Source organism: Tenrec ecaudatus, chromosome 6, assembly GCF_050624435.1.
Source record: "Tenrec ecaudatus isolate mTenEca1 chromosome 6, mTenEca1.hap1, whole genome shotgun sequence".
Classification (NCBI taxonomy): domain Eukaryota; kingdom Metazoa; phylum Chordata; class Mammalia; order Afrosoricida; family Tenrecidae; genus Tenrec; species Tenrec ecaudatus.
The window spans coordinates 172,593,148-172,619,713 of NC_134535.1; the positions used below are offsets into that span (position 1 = coordinate 172,593,148).

Below are 26,566 nucleotides of genomic sequence, written 5' to 3' on the forward strand. Positions count from 1 at the left end.
TTATGGTGTTGGCAATGAATATTGAAAATATCATGGACGGCCAGAGGAACAAGCAGATTTGTCTTGGGAAAATACAGCCAGGATGTTCCTCAGAATTGAGGTTTGGGAAATCTTGCATTATGTCCCTTGAGCACAGCATCAAGAGGAGCCAGTCCCTATAGAAAGACACAGGCTTGATCAACACAGAATGAGTCCAAATCTTGAGGTCCAAAGGTCATGCTTCACTCCCTTGCCTTCTCTCTTGCTGGTAGTGAGATTTCACTTCCCACTTCTTTGATGGCCCATTTTATAGCCAGCAGGATGGAAATCAAAATTAACCTGTTAATAACCCTTCATAGCAGAATTATATAAATATAAGCCACCCAGTACCTTCCAGCGCCATCCTATACAAATCCATCGAGGAAACAAAGGTCTCTTGGTGGAGTAACACAAGTTATGACTAGAACCGTAGTCAATAACACAACTCCAAGTCGAGCTACCTCACGACCCAGCCATCCATGCCAAAGTACATACTTTATAAGGTGAAACCAGTAATACAAACAGATGTGCACACATCTATGTCCACTGCACTCTATTCACAATAGCAAACAAATGAAAACAGCCACCAAAGTGCCCATGAACATGAGCAGCTTAGCAAACTGTGGTGCAGACATGCGATGGAATAGTAGGCAACCGTACAAAACAACGATGGGTCCTCAACCCATCAACAGGTGCATGGAGGGCACAATGCTAAATAAATCAGGCATATCATACGATTCCTCTTTTATTTAAAGAATCGATAAACAGCTAGAGACCAAAGTGTGTTGATTCTTACCAGAAAGAAGAGGTGGAAAGCACATTTGACATGGTGCAGACCAGATTTTGGGTCATAGGGAGGGCGACTCCAATTAATGTAGTGAACAAGCATTGACATACACACGAGTGATTATAGGCAAACCAGGAGAGACTGTTACCTGGAAATGGGCCTCATGCTTGGTAGAGGAGCAGAAAAGAGGAGGAAGCCCCTTTGGTCAAATGGATCGACACAGTAGCTACACCAACGGGCTCAAACATCACAATTGTGAAGATGACACAGGTCTGGACAGTGTTTAACCTAGTTGTTCATGGGGCCACTAAGAGTCGGAGCCAATTTGACAGCAACTGGCTTAGTAGTTATGCAATGGGCTGCTAACCATAAGGTCAGCAGGTTGAAACCACCAGCCACTCCTTGGGAGAAAGGTGAGGCTTTCTACTCCGCTAAAAAGTTACACTCTTAGAAACTCACAGGGGCAGTTCTAAACCCTTCGAAAAAGTTGCTATGAGTTGGCATTGATTCGATGGCAGTGAATGAGAACGCCCAAAACAACAGATCACAAATGGTAAAGCTGGCACCGGATGGTGTGCTGTTTCCCTCTCTGTCCACAGGGTTGCTGCCACACAATAAACCGTGTAACATGGCTCTTTGAGCAATAGCCTTTTGCTACTCCCACCAAATGACTGTCATTTTCCTGATTGGTCTGGGTGAAAAGTGGGGAAAGATTCAGATTGGATGATATGATTTAGATATAAACAATTGTAAATGGGGTTAAATTTGATTACTATCTTGATGGGTAAAAAATAGGCCATCAAAGAAGCAGGACACGAAATCTAACTGCCAGTAAGAGAGAAGAGCCAAGAGTGGAGCCTGTTGTGTAGGACCTAAAATTTCTCTGCATTGAAGCTCCTTGATTCAGGAGAGAACTTCGTGGGCCAGAGGAGCAGCAGCAGCAGAACCAGACTCAGGGCAGCGGAGAGAGTGCTGGCCTTCCCAGTGCACAGAGCTACCAGAACTGAGGGCATTTAGGTAGAAGACTGGCTTGCAGACTGGGGTCCCCCGGGCACTTCAATGGGGGAGATGGCTTTGCTACCCACAGAGGTGGAGCTGAGTGCCCCAGATCGAGCTTTGACATGGAGTGGCATGTCCTTGGGCATTGATTGACAGCCATAAGTCAGCTTTGTAACATTGCTGAGTCAGGCAAGTGCCAGGCCAAGAAGCTGAGGGCCAGAGGAAAAACAGCAGAAAAGAAATAATTTTGACCGAACTGCTGTATCCTGAGCATTTTTCACATGAATTGTAATCCGTTACCTTCCCTGATAAATTCCATAAACACCATTTTCTCAGTCGATCTAAGACCAAACTGGTGACACCTAACAACCTAGGAAAAATGCATGTCGATGAGGCTAAGTCAAAAAATTGACTAAACAATATAAACTTGTATTAAACAAAAATAAGAAAGTGTGACGTTACCGTTCCTTGGCAGATCCTCCATCAAAGTCTACACACTTGTGAACGTGGGGCTTCCATCTCTGTAATCTGTCCCCAAAGATGTTTGCCCTTTTCGATGACACCACAGCAAAAGGGCATGTTGGCATTCTCAGGGACTGAAATTGTGCTCCTTTTGAAAGTTTGAATCTAAGGAACAAAAAGACATCTGAAATGATGATGTCGGGGCTGTAGGAAGGATAGGCTAGGGTTTTCCAATCAGATTCGTGTAGGACAGATCTCTTCCCTGCCACAAGACATGGACAAACTATCCAAATTAGTTATGCTCAGCAAACCCCGTCAATCTCAGGAGACAAATAGTTAATATAACCAATGTGTAAGGAAAATCAAAGAAGGAACGCGGTTGATAGACCAGCAGGCAAGACTTTGATGACTGAGCAGGCCAGAGACAGGCGTGGGGACAGGGAGAGTGGAGGGGGATGGGTTGGGGGGGGGGACAAAAAATATGGAAAGTTTAGCATTAACATATAAAATAAGATTAAAATTGCTTCATGTAAAAAAGAAACAAAGCCCTCCCATTGCCTTGTCCCTCAGATCTAAATATTTGTCTGAGTGGCTGAAAGAGGAGAAAAAGTAAAAGTGAAGTGGACCTGGAGTCTTTAGTGATATAGAAGTTTATTTCATATATATATAATTATATATTTAAATCTTGTAGAATAGATGTTGCTGTCACCATGGTGGGCACAGGGACAGAAAAAAATAAAAGCAAAAAGTAACTCCTCAGCTTTGCATTGCTGGCCCTTTTCCTACCAGTGGCAGTTACATCATCTGTTGTCAATGTGAGACTACTCAGAGTGAAGGGGTGGAGTTGAGCCTGCCAGTCAGGTCCCAGCTTGGTGACCTCCTTTGGAGGCCTTAGGGAGATAAATAGCAGGACATTCACTGACTCTCTGGGAGACATTCCTGTTGGCAGCATGGAGCTATGCTGCTGCCAGCCTACGTGGAGCTGGAGGAGCCACATGGAGAGCCACACGAGCACTAAGATGCCACCACCACTGGAGCCACAAGACTTTCCACCAATTGGCCTGTGATCTTCCTGCCCCGGGCGACATTGCATGTGTTGTGTGAGTCTGAAGAGGAATTTACAGACTGCTACTTTACATGTGGGCTAATGTCAGACTTATGGACTTGATTTGGATTGGGTTGGGATGTTTCCTTAACGTACAATTACCCTTTATATAAAACTCTTTCCTATACGCATATGAGTGTCTCTATTGTCAACCCAGACTAACACAAGTGCAATTTTCCATTTTCTTAAAACTTTTTAAAGTGAGCTTCCACGATCATCGTTTATCCTTTAAGAAATTCTGTAAAGAGCAGTTGCTTTTCCACCTGAAAACAGTCACCATAACCGTCTGAGCTTTCTCTACCTTGAACCTGGCCCAGCAGATCCCCTCAGAAGCCACTATTTGAGTGAATTTTTTTTAAGCGCCTTATAAGAACATTCCATTTCTGGAAGGCTGTGGAGGGCAGTGGGAGCCCAAACCCATCTGCGGAGGATCTGGTTAGATCGAGCCGCTGGCCCATATGCTCTCACCAAAGGCAAGAGCCTTTCTGTCAGGCAGAGACCATTGTAATCTTGCTGGCGCTGGATCAGACACAGTGCTTGCCCAGTTGACCCCTCTTTAGACTTGATCTGAAGTTGTTCTGGGTGCGGGTGTCGCTTAGATGTTCCATGGCAGAAATTTCCTCCCTGGCTTCTTGAATGTTGCTGGAGGTCCACTCTGTCTTGTGCGTTGTTTGTATTTTTGCCTTTGTATATTAGGATCTTATCCTTACCACCTGAGTGTTATTTGTTTTTTCTTGTCTTCTGTTGGGTTTCTCGGCGATGAAGTACAGGAAGAGTGGATGGATAGTGAATAACTGACACAAGGCATTATAGGGAATACAGTGTAGAGGATGGGCAATAGGGAGGAAAAGGGGATTTGGGGAGTGGATAATGATGGGGGAGGATGGAGGGAGCACTAGAACTGATCGTGATTGTACAACTCATGGTGAAGGCCATTTAACCATGGTGGGCTTGAGGAGGATGATCTAAGATAGATGTGCTGGTGGTTGTACAAGCCCCTGTGATGTGATTGAATGATTGAACTACTCAGTTGTATGATATGGAACCCTAGTGGTATTCTTTTTTGACTTAGCTTCATATGTGAGGACAGATGAAAACATCTATAGTTACATGTAAATACAAATATGTAGATGCAGGCACACATATGCATGGAGGACACGCATACAGATATAACCAAACACCTTCAGCCATTGCTATTTTGTGTGTTTGAAGTATTATGGTCATAGGCTCATGAGACAATTCAGTTAATTGACATACACAATTCACAAAAATAATGATCCACATCCTTGTAAAGTGAGCATGGTCTAGGAATTTGCAAGTGTCCATCTAAGACAAGATACTTCTAAAGAGATCAGTTGGGGGTTTCCAACAGGGGATGGGGGCACTCACCAGGAACTAACAGTAAACACCTTAAAAGAAACAAGCCTACGAGAGCCACATCCTCATTTACACTGATATCAGAAGAACGAAATGCTGCTCCCACCACTGGCCATTCTGACGAGGGCCACACTAATGGGTCCTGAATAGAAAAGGAGAGTGAAATGGAGCAGAACTCAAACTTGCATCTAAAAACAAAACAAAACAGACACGGACAGGGACACGGACAGGGACAGGGACATGGACAGGGACATAGACACACTAGAACAGTAGAGACTTGTTCTGAGGCCCTCTTCAAACCAGCCGTTCAGCCAATCGTGTACGGTTGTCCTTTAGCAAACTAGCAGGATGCTACACAAATAAAGAATATTTCCAGTAAGATCAGTGTCCTACCTAAAACAATCTTATGAGACTAAAAGGTCAATAATTTCTCAAAAACAGAGATGAGGGCGAAGCTAGAGTCCTGGAGAAGGGGGGGGTGGGGAATAAATAATGGAAGAGAATGTTGACTCACCTGTTAATAAGGTGGAAATGGTCCACTGAGAGCACTATGTGCTGCATAAACTTTTCTTAAATACACACTAAAATATTACTTTTATAACTTTAGGCATTCTATGCTTCTTCATTTCCTTACATTCACAGGTAATGTGATTTCTAGTACCACCTCCTATTCCTGTTAGAATAGTTCTACACTTGTATTTTAACTGCTTAATACTGATTAATCAGTAGAATTGCTTAAAATTACATTGTAGGATTAGGTATTTAAAAAAATTAGTGTACTATTTGATATGAAATTTTGATATTGAATAACATGATTTCAAATAAACTAAAAGCAAATTTATTGTAGATAGTTGTCTAATGGCATCATTATGTAAAAGACAATCACACTATGCAATCTCCAAAGGGAAGAAGCACTAATTATATGTTTTGTAATTTAAAATAGCTTAAATAATTTTAATGTTAATCCTTAACTCTTGACAGATTCTTCCCATTAGGTATAACTCAACATTTAATTTTGCTGTGTGAAAAAAGTGTCCTGAAATATATTATTCACGCGCACACATAACTGTATTCTCTGAGGACATACTGAGGGAAAGCTATTTGTATTTGCTTTCTACTTAATCATTCCTGTCCAGATTAGAATTGTGAGAAAAAGTATCCATCACTCGCAAAAAGGTTCATTTTCTACTTTGTATTTCATTTTGCCAGGCCTACTGGGGTAAAATATTTTGTCCATCTACATAGTTGTAAAGCAAACAAAAACACTATTAACTTCAGAAAGAATAGAAGCACATTAATATTCTTAGCTTTTTGTGCTGTACCTTAGGAAATAAATGTTTAAAAATAAAGCTCCTGAAGTTATCCTTGCGGTCATATAAACAACAGTAAAATACAGAAGCGATAGCAGGTAGAAAATAGGGGAAGTAACCATCAAGTTTCGGTGGACCTGACAGATGCTATTTTAAGCTGTTTAAAGAGTATTATTAGTGTCTTGAAGTAGAGAAACTGTCAGTTGCTATCTATGAGACTTATAGAAATTGATTACGATCTGCACTTGTGTTTGGCTCTTTACTGGTGCTATTTATTTACTTAGTCACACTATGCAAGCAAATTTAAAACTCTTTGATTTAAACGTCTCTACAAGTCCCCAAGTCCCTATCATGTTGTCTTGCCTATTATACTCCTGCAACACAGCGTTATTCAGTGTAATGAAGACTCATCTATTTTACAAACAAATTGCTTCCCCATTAAAGTCATACTACACGGGTAGAATGGGATTCTAGAGAGCTGCAGACAGATAGGAAGAGAAAGAGTTAAAACAGCGCTGGCTGTGTATAGACACTCTTAGCATTCTGGTGCAACTTATTCTCTAGCGTCTTTCTATACATTTATAAATTACATTAGTTTATATACTATTTATAGTAAAATATATCATTTATACTGGTTTCTCATGAAATATACTCTGGGCATTGCCACAAGCATTCTATATTGTTAAAGGCGTGATATTTGTTAGCACACACCCATTTAATTGACCCATTATTTCATATTTATAAGCTAAACTCTAATGAACGTCCAATCAGATATATCTTTGCATACTCTTAATTACTTCTTTAGGATAGATTTGTGATATTACAATAGTTCATTTGTTATTTTAAAAGAATTTCTTGACACATATTTCCCACCACTACAGATGGCTTGGAATAATTAGCATTCTCTCCAGCACAGCATGAGAGCAGCTAACCGCACTGGATACTGTCTGCTACTGAGAATTATAATTTGAAAAGAAGAAAAGTTTTCCTATTCAAATTAATGAAACCTTGCACCATGGGGTACCATTTTGCTCTGTTTTGATTAGTAGTTTCACTGAACATTTTCTAAATGTGCTTTTTTGGCCAATTGTGATTTTTCTTTCTTTCTTCATTAACTCGTCAGTTCACAGGTTTAGCCATTTGGGTCTATTAATTAATAGAGGGCATCTTTAGCAACGACCTTTCTCCTGGAGCCAAGTAGTCACAGATCCATTCCCTCCTCCTTTTTCTAACTCTCCTTATTCCTCTGTGGATCCAGACAAATAGAGCCAGATAGGTCGCTGCCTGGCTACCATTACTAAATCTTATTATCAAAGACTCCAGAGCAGACCCGTGATCAAGAAGGGCAAGCTATAGAACAGAATTTCAATTCTAATGGAATGTAGACTTTCTGGAGCCAAGAAAACAGGATGGACCTCTGAAGAACTGAAGCCGAGATATCCTGCCAGCCAGTGGGTTTTGTTAATGGAGAAGTAAGAACGTGGGAATCGGCTGAAAGGGGTTATTCAACTAACAGAACGTAATCCAGCGGTTCTCAGCCTGTGGGTTGTGACCCCTTTGGGGGTCAAACAACCCTTTCACAGGGGCCACCTGATTCATAACAGTAGCAAAATGACAGTGATGAAGTAGTAACGAAAATAATTTTATGGGGGTTGTGGGGGACACAACACAACATAAGGAACTGTATTAAAGGGCAATGGCATTAGGAAGGTTGAGAACCCCTGATGTAATCAATTATCTTTTAATTCCATCTTTTCACGAACTTTTAAAACCCCCATCATATTCTCAACAACAATAAAATGAAATAAATGAATGTTCTAAATAGATGTCTATAGCTGTGCTGTCCCTTGGTATAGTGATTAGCCACATGTGGCCACTGGCCAGCCACCTAACAAATTGAGAGGCGCTGAAAGTACCAAATGTACACCTGATTTAAGAAACCTTCATTCTGAAAAAATAGAAAAAAACAAGAGAGGGATAAATCATTAATGACTTTGCCTATTAATTATATGTAGAAATGATAATATTTTAAATATACCAGGTTAAACAACATCATTAAAATCTATTCAATCTACTTTTATTTTTACTTTAATTTGGCTATTAGAATTTTACACATTGCATATGTGGCTTATAGTCTTGGGTTATATTTGTGTTTTTTTTTTACATTTTATTAGGGGCTCATACAAGTCTTATCACGATCCATACATATACATACATCAATTGTATAAAGCACATCCGTACATTCTTTGCCCTCATCATTTTCAAAGCATTTGCTCTCTACTTAAGCCCTTTGCATCAGGTCCTCTTTTTTTCCCCCTCCCTCCCCACTCCCCCCTCCCTCATGAGCCCTTGATCATTTATAGATTGTTATTTTGTCATATCTTGCCCTATCCAGAGTCTCCCTTCCCCCCTTCTCTGCTGTCCATCTCCCAGGGAGGAGGTCACATGTGGATCCTTGTAATCAGTTCCCCCTTTCCAACCGGGTTATATTTCTATTGTACAGTGTTGACCTATAAAACATAGTATAATTTTTTTCCAGTTTGTTGCTTGTCTTTTGATGTAGGGTTTTTGGTTTTGTTCGTTTTGTTTTTACCATGCAGGAGTTTAAAATGTTTTTTAAGTTGTCCTTTTTTTAGGATCCCTCCATTGTACAGCCTGAAATAAATTATTAACTCATAATTTATTTTAGTCTCATTGGGGTTTTGAATTGAGTCATATAATTTTATAATGCATTTTGGATTTTACGGACCATATGTAGATTATGCTGAGACTAAGGGCACTTTTGCCCTAGATGTGTAATGAATTCAACTTACTTGTTGAATCAGCCATTACTCTTCTTTACATCATTACCCTGGGAAACATTCTTTACCAGACACTTAATGGACTGCATTGTGACTCCCCCCAAATTAGACAATCCTACCCCTGTACCTGTGCTTGTGATCGCATTTGGAGTTGATTTCTTTGTGAAGGGGTAGAGTCTTGATATGGGGTGTGTTTTCGGTCAATCTCTATTGAGATCGAGAGGAGCAGGTGGCAGGGAAGAGGCAGAGATGGGGGAATATTCACGGATGCCCCAGTAAGGAAAAGAAGCGAAATCGCCACGGACCTTCACCGAAATCCGACAGAGGAGCAAGCCTCCTGAGTCAGCGCCCTGATGCAGACTTCCGGCCAAACTGTGAAGGGAAAGTTTGTTAAAATTCCCTACTAATGGCATAAATAACTAAGATACTGTGAAGTGGGATAAAAAGATCTGTTTGGAGAAACACGACCTTGTTCTTTTTGAAGTTTTGTCTTTTGAATAGTGTGAAGTTTCTCCCCCTGATAATACAATGGTAATTAGCAATTACTCCTATGGAATCATAGAACCTTTAATGAAACAAATACATCAAAATGGGAAGCTATTGTGTATCAACATATCCTCCATCTCGGGCTATACACTTCTGGCATCTGAAGTGCTTCCATCCATCTGCAGGGGAGAGACATCAATCAGCCCAAAGGATCAGAGATGGGAAGAGCCCTCAGAAGGGACTGGGCAGATGCCCTGCGCACAGTGGGCGGCAGAGCCGGGGAAACAGCAGCAGAAGCTGCAGAGACAGACCCCCAAGTTGGCTGAGCAGAGAAGCAGCAGCACAGCTGTTAGAGAGGAGTGGGCCTAGACCTGCAAGCACAGGGCCTGCAGCATTGCTGAAAGTAGCTCAGGCCAAGAGTGTGCCCAACAGTCATGACCAGACCTAGGTAGTAGCAGCAACCCTGGCTCAGAGCAGCAGATCTAGAGGTGGCTCAGGGAGCCTGTGTGAAGCACTGCAGGGCCTGCTTGCTCATGAGGCCTGGGGACCCCTGGCAGAGGGGCTGTCACAGAGCATTCTTCTTCAAGACATGCTGAGCTCCAAGTCTCCCAAGGATTCAGGTTGAGAGCTAGACCAGCAGTGGCAGGTGACAGCGCCAACAGAGGTGCCAGCCCATTCTGTTGTGCAAGAGTCCGTCTCTCTCCATCACCGGTGAATTGTTACTTGAGAGGTGTTCTTTGCTACGTCAATAAGGGGTACCCACCCAAATCAGAAAATACCTCAGCTGGACAGAGCTTTCCTGGTACACATTTTGAGTTAGTGCACTCATTGCTGTCACCTAGGAAGTTGATTTCTAGTCACAGTGAATGTTTTTCATAAAAGCAGTTTCACTCGAACTTCTTTTTTGTGTGATGGCTGATTTAAGAGACCAGCGTGAGGCTGTGAAATTTTCATTTCTCTTCTGAAAAAAGGCTACAGAAACTGTTGTGATGCTGAACACGGCTTACAAGGACAGCGCTAAGGGAAAACCTCAAGTGTACGAGAGTGGTTTTCTCATTTCACAAAAGGTGAGATGTCTATTGATGACAAACCTCTTTCTGGACGTCCATCAACTTCCCAAATCGACAAAAATGATGACTCATAGTGAAATTTGAGCTTGTTCCACCAAGTCAGACTGTTAATCAAGCTTTCTATTTAGAGGTTCTGGAAAGATTGTGTAAACATGTGTGAAGAAAAGGGTCTGATTTGTGGCAGACAGGGTGCTGGTTTTGCCACCACGATCATGCACCTGCTAACACAGCCATCTCAGTGCACCAGTTTGGGGCAATAAAATAGCATGCCTCTCTTGTCCCATGCACCTGGCTCACTCCATGTGACTTCCTTTTGTTTCTGTGAGTGAAGTGGGACATGAATAGACAGTGATTTGACAATGTAGAATGGGTGAAGAAGAAAAAAAAATGAGGGAGATGCTATCAGCCATCGAAACAGATGAATTTCAACAATGTTTCCAAGAATGGAATCACAGATTTGACAAATGTATTAAGTGTAATGGACAGTACTTTGAAGGTGATAAGGCTGTTTTGTTTTAAAAAATTAAATACAAAGCATTGAGAAAAAAAATTCGTTTTGGGGGTGGTGGGGTACCACCTAATAAAAGCAAATCCATAAGAGCCAAAAGATGACCTAGTGTCTATCCCACCTGAATTTTGAGAACAACTGAAAAACATATATGATGCATTGAACACTAATCAAAGAAGACCAGGTGAGCTAAGATGTGACATCAGTAACATCATGCATGACGACAGACAAAAGTCAGGAAAGAAAGAAAAGACCAAAGTGGATGTCAGAAGAGACTTTAAAGCTTGTTCTTCATCAAAAAGTAGCTAAATCAAAATGAAGAAATGATGAAGTCAAATAGCTGAACAGAAAATTATGCAGGGCAGCTCCAGGAGACAGGGTAAAATACTATAATGAAATATGAAAATATCTAGAGTTAGAAATCAGTAGGGAATAACAGAGTCAGCATATCTTAAACTAAAAGCACTTTAAAAAGTCCAAGCCTTGAGTTGTGATATTGAAAGATTCTATGATCAAAATATTGAAGGGTGCCAGAGGGATCAAGCGGAGATGGAAAGAATACGCAGGCAGGGTCAGTGTAACAAAAAGAACTAGTTGACGTTCAACCAGTTCAAGAGGGAGCAGATGAGCAAGAACCAATGGTGCTGAAGGAAGATGTTCAAGTTGTGCTGAAAGAATTAACTAACAATAAGGCTCCAGGAATTGGTGGAAGGCAAATTGAAATGTTTCAACAAACTGATGAAGTCCTGAAAGATGAACCTTGGCTGAAGTCAGAGAATATCAGAAAAATTTACTTGTATTAATTATGCCAGGACTGTGTGGATGATAACAAACTATGGCTAGCTTGGAGAGGAATGGGACTTCCAGAACTCTTCATTGTGCTCGTGGGCATGTTTTACTGGCTCAAGAAGCAGTTGTGGGAACAGAACAGAGGACTACTGCATGGTTTAAAATCACCGCGTGTGATTTTGCCGTGTGCATCAGGGGTTGTATCCTCCCATAGTCTGTACTTAATCTGTATGCTGAACAAATCATGAGAGCAGCTGGTTTATATGTAGAAGAATGTGGCATCAGAATTGGAGGGAGGCTTATTAACCACCTGCAGATGTGCAGGTACAGATGACATAAGCTTGCTTGCTAAAAGTGAGGAAGACTTGAAGCACCTCCTGATGAAGGTCAAGGACTGCTGTCCTCTGTATGGATTAGAACTCAACATGAAGAAAACCGGAGGCCTTGCAATGGAATCCGTCGGCAACATCAGGATAAAGGGAGCAACGACTTAAGTTGTTAAAGATTTTATCTTACTTGGATCCACAATCAATGGTCATGGAAGCAGCAGTCAAGACATCAAAGAACACCCTGATGTTGCATTGGGTCAATTGGCTGCACAAATTTATTTTAAGGATTAAGATGCGCCCGACCCAACCCATCTGGTATTTCCAATTGCCTCATATGCATGTTAAAGTTCACCCTTGAATAAGGATGACAAGAAAATGGACTCATTTGAATTCTGAGCTGGTGAAGAACATTGAAATACCACGGAGCACCAGAAGAACAAACAAATTTGGCATGGAAGAGCTGTAGCCAAGAGTGCTCCTTAGAGGCAGGGTTAGCAAACTTCCTCGGACATACTTTGGACATGTCAGGAGAGATCAGTCCTAGGGGGACATCACAGTAGGTAACAAGGAAGACCTTGGATAGGATGAATGGACACAGTGGCTGCATCTGTGGGGCTCAGATAAAGAACAATTGTGAGGATGACACAGGACCAGATGGTGTTTTGTTCCTTGTACGTAGGTTTGCTCTGAGTCGGAAGTGGCTCAGTGGCACCTAGCAACAATATAAGGACAATGTTCTGCTCTCCAAAAGCTTTTCAATGGCTGATCTCTATGAATTCAATAGCTTATTCCTTCTTCATGGTCTGGAAGCTCTGCTGAAACCTGTTCACTGTGCCTGCTGGTATTTGAAATACCAGTGACATCACTTCCGGCATTGCAGCAACACACAAGCCACCACAGTACAACACACTGACAGACAAGTGGTAGTGTAGTGTATTATGCATTTGGTTGTGAAATGCAAAGTCAGCAGTCTGGAACCACCAGCCACCCTGTATGCAAAAGATGGGGTTTTCTACTCCTGTAAAGAGAGACGTGGGACAGAGCAAGATGTGACAAAATAATAATTTATAAATTATCAGGGGTTCATGAGGGACGGGGGAGTGGGAAGGGAGGGGAAAAATGAGGACCTGATTCCAGGGGCTTGGGTGAAGAGCAAAAGTTTTGAGAATGATGAGGGCAACGAATGTACAAATGTGCTTTACACAATTGATGTATGGATGGATCAAGATGGGTGGTGTATGAGTCCCTAATAAAATGATTTTAAAAAAACAAAGTGGGGGGAAAGTGGGAAGATGTCATTATATTTTAATTCATTTTTTTCTACACTTAAAAAAAATCCCCTCATACTTAGCTTTAAATAATACATTGTTTAATGGTATTTTAAAATATTATATGCCATCTATGTAAAAATGTTTTGGGACCGACTGTGGTAGCAATTGTACAATACTGTTTTGTGATTGATGGAATGTTAGGATACATGTAAGAGTTCCCAATAAAATATATTTTTTAAAAAAGAGTTACAGTCTCGAAAGCCCATACGGGCAGTTCTAACCTGTCCTGTAGAGCCACTATGAGTTGGAATCGATATCCTTCTTCTATTATTCCTTATATTAAGCAATGAGTTTAATATCAGGAAGATCAATTAGGAGCTGTGTAGTAGCAGTCAGGATTTGGAAAATTAATGCAACTGATAAATCTTTGACAGCTAGAATTATACTCGATTCATTTAATAAATAAAATGTGTAGATGAGAAAGTAATTAAAATTCGATTTTAGATTCTGCTTTGAGCATATAGCTAGCACATGTCACTGAGATTTAAGAGTGAAGTGGACTGGAGGAGGGCCGAGTGGAGAGAGGCATGCTTTGAGTTTCAGACCTGTTAATGTCCATCCCCTACATCAAAGCATGCACAGATCTTGAATATAGGCAAGTGGCCTAATTTGGGTATGTTGACTTGAAACCACCTTGAAGAAAGATAATAGAAAATAGGGGAAAGATGGTTGTCACCTAGGAAGAGTAGATAAACAATTTAGGACATGTTTGAGAACTATCATTTACATTGTAAAGGAAGACTGCGAAAGAGGGATGTACAATGGAGACTAAAACATAATTGATCAAGAGAGGAGCTAAAATCATGAGAATGTGACCGTGGAAGTCAAAGTGTTTCAGCTGTACTAAATTTGGGAGAAAGCTCATATAAAATATGAAGTGAATAACATTAATCAGATATCTAAAGCAGGGAATTGATTGCTCAGATAAAATATTTATATGGAATTACATGAGCTCAAAATAGAAATGTGTATAATAGAGTGACAGACAATTCCAGGTTTGGGGTTTTTTTCCTTCTTCATATTTGGCATTATCACATTGATTTACCTGTCACTAATAATGACCAGTGTTTACTTTCAATATGCCTTTATTATTCAATTCTGGAAAACTCCTGAAGCTTTCTCATGTTGTGGCTTTCCTTTGGAGATAGTGGAATTATTTTGAACAGATGGTAGTCTGGAAATCAGTCTATGAAAATAAGAGCGAAAAATTTACATAGAAGGAAAATAAGAATTCTTTATTTTATTTTTCTACAATTATATTTTAGATAAACTTATATCTAGGTGTCATTTTTAGACTTGGGTCCTGGGGAGGAAACGCACATAAACTAGCACCAGCTCATTTTTTTTAAAGACATAGACATGTTTTGTTTGAAGGCAAGCTGGTAAAAATGAATCTTCTTTTTTTCAAAGTCAGTGTTCTGAATGCTGAGATTGCAGCGCAGGGCTGTGCTCTTTTTGCGTCCTCTTATTTGAAACCCAGTACAATCAATAATGGGAACCTCATGATGGCTTGTGTTTTGTATTTTTTCCTCTGTGGAAATGGGAACATGAGATTTGGAGCAATTGCGAATTCTTATGCTGTACAATAAGTATCTAAAAGTAATCTAGAAGACATGAAATTTTCTAAGGATTTAGAAGGTGGGTATTTTTTTGTCTAAAATATTAATAAACTGGTGGCATAAAAATGCCCTGTGCAAAAGAGAAATTCATCTGATTTAGTCAGGTTTTATGAGACACAGTTGTTTAACCAGAGCACTATTAACTCTCAAGGGTGTTTGTATCAGTGTGAATTTTGAAAATCTTCAATATCAGAAAGTAAACGACACTTTGTAAGTGTTGACATAGAAAATACAGAAACTTCCCAGTAGTTTTCATCTGTTGAGGACCAAAGATTCTCTCCATCCAAACAATGATACCCCCTGTTTTCCAAAGACAACTTCTATTTCTTTCACTTGTCCTTTGCTTAAACGTTTTTCTTTGAGTGGAATGTCTCTTTACATATTTTCTATTTTCTGCATTTCTACCTGTTGCTATCCATCAAGGTCCAAATCAAATACCACCTATTCCATTAGATTTACTAGCAATTGCTACCAATATACATGGACCCCACCCTCACCCCTCAACTCATTGTTATGGAGTCTAATCCAAACCCATAGGAGAGCCTCTTTGGGTTTCTGAGGCTGCAGATCAATATGGGATCAGAAAGCATCATCTTTCTCCAGAGGAGCAGCTGGTGGATTTGAACTGCTGATCTGTCAGTTAACAGCACAATGCACCAGCAGGGGTCTTTTTATTTACTGGATGTGTTGTACTAACTCATGAGTAGCTACCACAGTCTCCTATATTAAAGAAACAAAAAACATAGCCTATTTTGAGTGTGTTTGCTTCATTTCTGGATTTTTAAAAATCATTTTATTAGGGGCTCATACAACTCTTATCACAAACCACACATACATCAATTGTATAAAGCACATTTGTATATCCATTGCCCCCGTCATTCTCAAAACAGTTGCTCTCCACCTACCCCCCTGGCATCAGGTCCTCATTTTTCCCCTCCCTCCCCGCTACCCTCATAAACCCTTGATAATTTATAAATTATTATTATTTTCTTGTACCGTCTGACGTCTCCCTTCACCCACTTTTCTGTTGTGGATTTTTTTTGAGGCCTTCATCAGAGTGTAAAATTAGGAAAAAGAATGAGATTGAGGAGGAAATACAAAGTTGGGAAATACACTTATTTTTGTCTTTTTGCTGGCTAATTATGGATATTATCATATCCCTGTTACTTATTTATTTCAAATAAAATTTTGTGGCAGGCTATCTGAATTAGAAGGTATGAAGAATTAAGTACAGCTGAGAAAATTGTAGAGATGAATTGCAAAATAGGTGGATAAAAGGATTCTCATAATACTTTTGGAATTTTTCTTCACAAGGTATCTATCGCTGGTACAGTTTTCAAATATTATCAATCCTATATTGTCAACCCTAACTATTCATTTGTATACACAGAATTATACATAGTGTACAGAAAAATTAATAAGCATCATTCAGTTTCTCAAGTGTTTATTTCTCCATTGTTTCCTTAATGACTTCATTAATTTTATAATGCAATCAAGTGCTTATAAAGGAACATCATATGTGAAATTATTTTCAGAAAATGCTTTTAATAGTATCCTACTTTAAAAATAAATAATGAGTTTTTAGAAGTTTGGGGCATTGCATAATGTTTTTAAATCTTGTTCATTCCAGCACTTTCTTTTAATGTCCCTCAGAAACCCTATTTGAGCAATGTTTGCCCGTGGATCTTTCCAAGGTTCTGAGATTGTATTTCTTAAAATATGAAGCGACATGTCAAAAATTTCCATTATGTGAACCTATTGGCTAGCTGGTTTCTAACGCAGGATATTTCTTTTGCTATTGGAAGATAAGCTAGAACGAAATGAAATGAAAATATGGGCAACGATGTTTCTGGGTTTTTTTCTCATGCTAAAACTGCAAAAATGTGTGTTGGTTGGGCTTACATTTCATGTAGAACTTTGGTTTATTGTGGTACAGATCTAGATAACAATGGCCATTTCTGCAGTCTTCAGATGTACAATTCAGTGGCATTGATAATGGTCGCCATGTCGTTCAATCACTGTAAAACAAGCTGATTTTAGAGGTCTAACTTTCTGTGGTTACTGTTGCCTGTTCACATCTTGCCCTCTTGCCATTCCAGAGTTTTGAAGGTGTTTCTGTCACGCACGGCCCAGCGGATTCCATACATGACGGGCGGACGGGTCATGAGGATGCTGGCAGTAATCCTCCTGGTAGTGTGTTGGTTTCTCATTGGCTGGACATCATCTGTGTGCCAGAATTTGGAGAAGCAGATTTCCCTTATTGGCCAAGGGCAGACATCTGATCACCTCACCTTCAATATGTGCCTCCTAGACCGATGGGACTACATGACAGCGATTGGTATGTAGTCACGTGCTTTGAGTGATTGTAGCGTGCTTTTTCTGGTTGGCATTAAAACTTACTTATTTAAAAACCCTGCCGGACCTTTTCACAAACCCTAATGGGAATTCCCCTAATACGACTCCCGGAAATCAACATTATACAAATGAAAGTAAGTAGTGTGTGGAATGCAAACTTTCTTTCCAAGCAGTTCCCGTTCTTTTTCAAAGGTATGTGATTTTGTTGGCAAAATATAATCAGATAAATCAGAAAATGAAGGGAATAAAGTTAACTTTTGGGGACAAAGAGTTAACTTTTTGCTTTTGAGCTTAACAATTAGTCTCTGTTCAATAAGCAAGGACTTATTTCTTGATTTAGTCATTTAGTTGGGAGGAAAGAGGAAGCCTACTGGTATTTTTTTTTAGATAATTTCTGTATAGGGTATATTGCATAAGGTACATAGTACATTATTTTATGAATAGATTACAAAATTTCTGCTTAACTTATCTTTCCTATGATTATTTATAAAGGGAATTTATTAATCATATGCTGAAGGCCCAGTGTTATTCAATAACAAATACTTACTAGTTGGGATCATACAGATTATATTGCTGAAAGTCTAGAGAACATAGAAGAACCACATGAACACTTGGGGCAAAAGTACAGATTATTTTCTGACATTCGAGTTTTTAAAAAAATGAAAATAGGAAATACATACACGTTTTCTATTGCTTATGCTAGGTTATTTTAAAGTCATCTCCAAAGACATAGATGAGTAGCTTTCAAAATTTTATGGGAAAATAATCCATTCTCCATTAATTCCATTTTAATAGGATATTTTTGATAAATTCACAGGTATGTGTATGTGTTTATATACAGAGAGAGTGATAGAGAGGTGAGCATGAGTAAAAGAGTGAAGGGAGACAGCAGTCGGTGTAAGACATGGGAAACATGTATAAATTATCAAGGGTCCATGAGGGAGCAAGGGTGGGGAGAGAGAAGATGCGCTGATACCAAGGGCTCAAGTAGAAAGCAAATGTTTTGAGAATGATGATGGCAACAAATGGACAAATGTGCTTGATGCAGTGGTTGTATGTATGGATTGTGATAAGTGTTGTATGAACACCCAATAATATCATTTTTTTAATAATCACAACAAAAAATGTTTAAGAAAATATGCCCTATTATTTTTACTGGTGGTGTTCCCCTCAGTATGGCGTAGGACAAACCTTATCTGCCAGGTGTCAGAATATAAACATGAGTTTAATTCCCTTGCTCTTCCTCCCCCCAAATCGGATATTTTTTATTGAATAGTCACAACTAACCTTTAACTATACACTAATAAAGTACAGAATGTTTTCCATTGAAACAGAGGATTATTTTTTCTGAGAAAGATATTTCAGGAATCTCAATAGGCCCACTATTTTTAATTATAAAGAAATGTTTTTATTGAAAATAAATGCCATAATGATAATCCAATAAATAAATAATTTAATATCGATCCATACTACGATTAGGGGATAAAATAATACACTAAGGTAGAAAGCAATTCTGATTGTGATTTTAATCTGGAAAGGAAACTTAAATCAATTTAAAGATACGAAATTTCCCCAGGATGCTGTTGCTAGGCGCCCTAGAACAAGTAGATCTTAGCATCCCCTTCTCGATCCAGATTCTATGTGTGCATGTTGGCTCAACCACTTTGTGGCGACAGGATCTAGTTGTTGGTAGGTGCTGTTAAATTGGCTCCATTCTCATAGCAACCCCGTGTGCAACAGCACGAAACATGAGCCAATCTTGTCACAACTTCACCGTCATTCTTAAGGTTGGGTTCATTGTTGCAAACACTGTCCATCCATGTGGTCAAGGGTCTGGCTGGTTTGGGATGACCATTACTTTCCCACGCAAAATGTCCCCTTCTAGGGATTGGCTTCTTCAACACATGTGGGATGAAGTCTCCACGTCCTGGATGCTAAGGATCGCTCGAATTGTATTTTCTCTAAGGGAGATTTGGATGTTCTTTTGACAGCCCGTGATACACTCAGTAACCTGGCCAGTGTCTTAAGTCTAATGTATCCATCCTCCTCTAGTCTTCGTTAGTCGCTGTCCAACGTTCACATGGACAGGTACTGGAAAATACTATCGACTGGAGCTTACCAGTGTGGAAAGGTCTTACCCAGCAGACTTTCCTAACGCAATGTGCCTTTTAAACTTTTGACTGCTACTCCATGAATATTGATGACGGAGACAAGGAAAGTGAAATCCTTGACAGCGCCAACCTTTTGTCCAACTGGTGGCTCGGTTGTGAGGATTATTGTCTGCACTGAGTTGTAACTCATATTGAAGGCTGTCGTCTTTGATCTTGATCAGCAAGGGCTTTAATTCCTCTTAGCTTTCGGCAGGTATCTCTCTGATTAGAAAATTCTGTTAATGAGACTTATTCTTCCTCATATAGTTCAGCTTGTGTTTTCAGCTACAAAAGAGACCCTCATTGAATATAGTTTAAAGGGAACATTTGTTGATCCCTTAAATGGGACAGAGACAAAGATATATCATTTGGATAAGGCAGACCATTAGCATGTGACCAAACGGAAGACTCACACTCAGAACCATAGTCAAATAAGCTTGGACCCAAGGAAACCACCACAAATTCATGATTAGTTGTAAAGCAATGCATCAAAGGTACAGGTGGGATTGCAGAAACAGGCTCCGGACCACAATTGGGATATCCACACCATGTCCTAAGGAAGAGCTTACAAGCTCAGTCCAGGGCCTTCCAGCTCAGGCAGTCCAGGTATGACTGACAGGGCATGACTCCTGACTCTAACCTAGGCAAGCCTCTAATGGAGGTTGCTTTTTCCTGGGCTGGATGCAGAGACATGGAGGTAATACACTTTCCAATGCATTGTCGTGGTGACAAAACCAGTCTCCCGTTTGCAAACGGGAGACTGGTTTTGTCACAGTCAGGCCTTTTTTGTCACACATTATGAGGTAGTTAGTTTATGGTGCCAACCTGGCTGATAAACACATGTGGGGTTAATTGAAGAGCAGAGAGATAAATGGCGCGGTGAGCCTCGCCTTTCAAGGTCTCAGGTCTCTTGCTTGTGATCGTCGGACCAGGGTGCAGCTGCCTTAGCCAGTTCCTGCTTCAGCTGGCAAGGCTCACTTCCTGTAAGACATCCCCAAAGAGAAGCTGCATGGACCTACCCTGATGCAGCCCTGGGTGCTGCAGCAGCCGTGTGGAGACCCCTGCCAACACTGAGATGCTTACACGTTCACTGACTCAGCTTTCCCCCTGCAGTCGGCATCATTGTGTTTTGTGAGATGGAGGAGGACTTTGTGGATTGGTAGTGGACATATGAGTTAATGTTGGACTTGTGGGCTTGGGAAGCACTGGGTTGGGATGTTTTCTTGATGTGCACTTATTCTTTATAGAAAACTTTCTTATACATATGAGTTTCTGTGGATTTGTTTCTTTAAAGTACCCAGGCAAGCCTCTAACGGAGATTGCTTATTCCTGGGCTGGATGAAGAGACATGGAGGTAATACACTTTCCTGTGCATTGTCATGGTGACAAAACCAGTCTCCCGTTTGCCACAAATAGGCCTTTTTTGTCACACACTGTTATGCAGTCATTTCAGAACCTCTAAATAGAAAGCTTGATTAATAGTATGACCTGGTGGAATGGAACTCCAAATGCACTACCCCCCTACATCAAAAAACAAAACAAAAAAAATGAGCATCATCTTGATTTTTCATATCACTTGATGAGCTTTTGGGGGGTAGGTGATGATGACATCTTCCATTGACTTGATCGATGTTTGCTCTCAGGGTCATCAGAATAGCACAAAATCTCTTAACAAGTAATGACCTTGGGGGGAAATTTTTACTCTGTCCTGTAGGATTGTTAAGAGTCAGAACCCAAAAGATGGCAGTGGACTTGGTTTTGGATTGGTGTCGCTTTAAATATAATCCCTATAGTTTATTGAAGAAAGAACCAAGGATTCTTCCATCTGAGAACTCCTTGTTCACACCCTATCCTGACACATAGGAAATACCTGTCAGTTGTAGATTCTTTATAAATATTTGCGTGAAAGAGCAAATTATCAGCTAAACTACCTCTATTTTGTGATATTAGACTAGGATTAGATTTGAGTAGAGGTTCGATGTCTGTCTGCTACCATAATATTTAACCTATCAATATATGTATATAAACCTATATCCCTAGAATTATATACTAATATATTTACATATGTACATGCCTATGTTTATACCTCTATAAATGTCTTTTGCCTCCTAGTTCTTTCTATATATTCTTTTACTTTCCTCCTGTCCCCCAGTCAGCTCTGTACTTCCTCTCCGCTACATTTCACTTGATCGAATCCCACAAGGCATGCTATGCCCCCCTCGCCTTCAATTTTAGATCTCCTTCCCTTGTTCTTGGGTTTATTGGCTTCCCCCACTTCTCTGCCTCCACCTTCTCCTCTCCCAGATTCCCCTAGAACAGTTGGTCCTGTTGTGTTTTCCTCGCAATTGTTTATCTGCCTATCTTATATAGATAGACATGGGGGTGTGGGAAAGCCTTTGAATAGTTCCAGGTCTGTCTGCTGACCCTTATGACTATTTTCCAATCAGGTCTGATGCACCGCCATGCCCCGCCGCCGCTGCCGCCACCGCCACCACCACAGTCCAAAGTCAATTTTCAGAATTCCTTGGAGCCTTTGTTGCTTTGCTCCCCTTGCTGCTCTGTTATTCACCCTTTGTATGTGTGTGGGGTGTGTGTGGAGGCCAGACTGGGTGCAATTCCCACGCTGTCTCCAGTGCTGCCCCCCATAGTGCTGTGGGTCAGTAAGGGAATGCTGTGCCTTGTGGTGGGACCCACCACTGTGTATTGGCTGCTCCAAGTGTGAATGTCATCCTCAAAGCTTAGTGGGCCAGGATGCTCTGTTCTCTCTCCGTCTCTGTCTCTCTGTCTGTCTGTCTTGCGTGGTCTGGGAAGACCTGCCACCCTCCCTGGGCTGTCTCTTCAGTATCACTCAACGTTTGATTGCACCTTTAAAACATACACTCTGGCAGTACCAGTGACCAAGATGAATTAGGATACATCAGTAGATAAATCTCTCCCCTACAGACAACAAGCATGAAAGTAAAACAAACAGAGAAAAAACTTCCAGCAGACACTGAATCAAGAATTTGGAGAACTTTCATTCTATGACTGAGAGTTTGTGTCAAACTTGAGGGCACATCTAAGCAAGTATTGACATGTCTCTTTGGTTTCCCCAAGATGTTAGCTGACAATAGTTGAATGGGGGAAATGTAAAAAAGGAAACATTTGAAAATAAGACTTCTCCAGTCTGTAGATATTATAAATTCTACCAAGACTTCTGTTTGTCTTTTATTATCTTCCCTTTTTTCTCTGAATTTTTCTCCAGTCTGTAGATATTATAAATTCTACCAAGACTTCTGTTTGTCTTTTATTATCTTCCCTTTTTTCTCTGAATTTTTCTATATCACTCCTGCAGGCTGTTTTCACAACCACGTTTCTGTTATTTAGTAACGATTCTCTGTTCTCATGATCGTGAAAAGTCCAGCAGTGTCTCATGGTTCTGAAAGTTCCTTAAGAGCCTGACACCACTGACTGCATGTTTTATTCGTCAAGAAGAAAAGAGGAGGGACATCTAAGCAATAGTTCCACAAGTTATGATAGACAGGTTCATTTTTTCATTTGAAAATGCTAAAGCTACTTGCACGTGAGAGTGAATCCCAGCATTGGTTATCTGTTGTTCTAAAGTACTTACCACATCTACTCGCGTATAAGCCGACCCGACTATCAGCCGAGGCACCTAATTGTACCACAAGAGCGGAATTAGAAATGTGCTGGGAAACTTGGTTTATACGCGAGTATATACGGCATTAAGCTTCCGTGGATCTCGCGTTGCTTCAGAAAAAACAATCTCTACTTTCCCCTTCTGCTTTGACACGCTCTTCTCCTTCTCCTCCTCTAGGCGTAGTGCTGGAACATTGCAAAATAGACAGTGTGCTCAGTAACTTAATCCGTGCGATGCCAATGTTTAGAAGAAAATGAGAAAGTTTGGTAGGTCCCTTACTGAGTTATATCGGGAAATTCTAAAATAGCAATCGTTTCTGAGGACTTAGATAGCTGATTACCAGAGAAGACCGGGTTACGCTGTGACAGGCAGCACGTGATGGGAGCATCGTGGAATGAGTATTGGGGAGATGGATCACACTGCTTCTTCATCTGACTCAGAATCATGTTCACGGTTTGGATTTGTCTGCATTTCTCTGGGTACTCCGAGTCTACCATACGCTTCCCTCCCTGCTGTATCCCCGCTCTCACTTTTAAAACCTCTCTTTAATTTTCATCCCCTTATGAATCCCTGATCACAGCCACAGCTTATTGGCCTCAGCTTGAGCTGCACCGCTGGAAACTCTAATGCACCACTTGAAGGGGTTGCTCTGGGGCAGGCCTGAAGGACATGAAGCGAAGCGTAATGAAAACAGCTACTCTCACTGCCATGCAGGGAATTCCTATTTCTCGTCACTTTGTAGGGCAGAATCAAACCGCCCCCTTCGGGTTCTGAGATGGTAAAACCTTAGGAGGAGTGAAACTCTCACCTGCCTTCTGTGGAGCAGCTGGTGGTTTTGAGTTGCTGAGCTTCCAGTTAGCAGCCCAGTGTTTCACCTATGATGCCACTAGGGCTTCTTCAAGATAATTATACCTATCATTTCTCCTAAGGAGTTTCAGATTTGCTTTGGAACTCTTGGGAGTTTACTGGCTAGAAGAGACATATCTCATCGATGAACTCAGTTATCAAAAATATTTTGGCAGACCTTTCCTTATAATAAAAGGATTCATATTCTTTTTAAATAATACCCTAGTTTAAATAATACACTACTAATCTGTAGCATAAATGGGAGTTGGCATGATGGAAGTGGACAATAGGAATCAGAAAGTTCCCATGTATTCTTTTAGGGATACTCATTCTGATTTCTGAAATAAGTATAAAGGAAAAAAAATCGGGTACTGTTGTGTCCTCTGAGAATAAAGTACTTATTAGAATTTGTAGAAGTAAAAGATTTGGGGATTTTCCTGTTTCAATGCACCAGCACCCTCAGTGGTCTAAACCCCAGGGTAATTCAAGTAGGGAGACGGACCAACAGAAAAGTAGATTTAAAGTGACTCCACGAAACCTGTACTCAGCAATCAGTTATTGTCCTGAGCCCAGCAAGATTGTGTCCAGGATTTAATAGGATATAAATTTACAAAAACTTCCCAAGGATTCCCCTATCAGTTTCAACCCTGTCTCTAAACAATAAACACAGAGATGTAGAAAACGAAAGAGAAGGAGAAGGAACATGACTGGAGAACAGAGCTGTTTGCTCTGACCTTGACCCTTTCCTGATAGGGCTCAACCTTGATCTCTGTGCATCTTCATGGGTATAGCCTTTAATATTTGTTCATCCATAAGCTCTGATGTCCTTAAATTTTACTCACGTTTTGTCACTACATACTGAACTTGGAAAAAATATCCTAAATGTACATACTAGAAATAGAAGAGTATATTTGTCTACCTGTCTCATTTATGAAGCCATGGAGAATGCATAAAAATTGGTCCAGGACTAGAGACAATTCTGTTTATCAGAAAGTATACTAATTTGATTAGCTGTGGATGGACGCCGTATAAAAAAGTCAATATGCAAACCTGTGATCGTTCACAGAAGTGGGTAAGGCAAAAAAAAAAAATCAAGTCACGTGGCCTATGTAGTTCCTAGGATTAGCAATAATATTCTTCTTTATTTTCACACAATCTGTCTTATTTCTCATTGGTGATGAGACGGCAGAAATTTGAATTTGAGCTGAGTCTTTCTAAAGGAGTCGCGATTTTATAAGAAAACATTTATGAGTGTAGACAATGTACCAAGTGCTTTCACTAAAATACCTGGTATGTGCACCACATTTTACATGGGAGATAATACTTATTGGGTCAAAAGACACCCAACTGGGACTCTTGAATCCCCCCCCCCCATGAAGTCTTACAGTCTGATGAACATAGTTGTTCATATGCAAACAGATTTTGCTTAGAAAAATGAGTTTCTTTAGTAATATCTCAATCAAGATATTTTCCTTTCTTGAAGGCCTCCTAAAGAGGCCTTTCTACCAAGGACCTTCTGGGGACACGAGGCAGGAAGTGTGGAGAGCCTTCTCTGCTGTGTGGGAATCAATGCAGTAGGCACTAAGCATGGGCCAGAGCTCACTCTGTCTGCCCGCTCCCAGTGCCCGAGTGCTGCATCTGAGCTAACAGGGAGCAGACTTGCTGGCCTCCGGGTCCCGCTGTACACGTGTGAAATGTGTTTCAGCCTTTCCCTCTGCTAAGCTTCTTTCTACAAAGCAGAATAAACGAGCTCCTGGGTAAGCAGAATAGCAGCATCTCTCGACTCCCACTCATTCCCAGTCTTATCCAAAATGCAGAAGAACTCGCAGCCATTGAGGTATGCTAAAATGTCTATCCTAAGTCAACTTTCTAAAATGTGGACAACCCAGTGACACCCTGATCTTCTGGAGACATCGGAGCTGAGTAAGCCCTACAAACCGGGACCCTGAAATAATCTTTCAATGCTATCTTCTCTAAATCAAAGAAAGTTTATGAGATTCAATTGGCAACAGCCAAGTCCAGGTAGAGCACTTGGGAGCGATGGGCTTATGCCAACGGGGAGGGACGGCTCAGAAAAGACAGGGGAGAGGGGCTGCAGCTGTGGATGAAAGTGATGGGCGGCACTGAATTGTAGACACGGAGGTTGTTGGATGCTTGGCTCTGCATATTGTGCACAGCAATTTGATTTCATCGGAAAATATGTACGAGTATGGAAACCTGAGACAATCTGTCTAGTAAAGTCACTTCTGGACTTCAAATTCTATGAAAAACATCATCTTTGTTTTCACCAATGCCTCTCACAATTACCCCTATTTCAACTAAAGAAAAAGCAGATGCCATGTTTGTTTGTTTTTTTTTCACAAAGCACTCACTGCAGAGCGTGTGAGATAGTTAAGGTTTATTGTGCCAACCTGGCCGATAAACACATGTGGGCTTAATTGAAGGGCAGAGAGATAAATGGCTCAGTGGGCCTCACCTTTCAAGTTCTCGGGTCTCTTGCTTTCTGATGGTCAGACCAGGGTGCAGCTGCCTTAGCCAGTTCACTGCTTCAGCTGGCAAGACTCACTTCCTGCAAGACATCCCT

The 26,566-nt window shown here is 40.7% G+C and overlaps 1 protein-coding gene across 1 annotated transcript in view; it reads left to right on the forward strand.

Moving 5' to 3' along the window:
* The window catches only part of GPR158 (G protein-coupled receptor 158), a 465,390-nt gene that overhangs the window by 415,432 nt on the left and 23,392 nt on the right, over positions 1 to 26,566 (forward strand). The window contains 1 exon segment of the mRNA XM_075553196.1: positions 17,091 to 17,329. Coding sequence (XP_075409311.1) covers positions 17,091 to 17,329 — 239 coding nt within the window.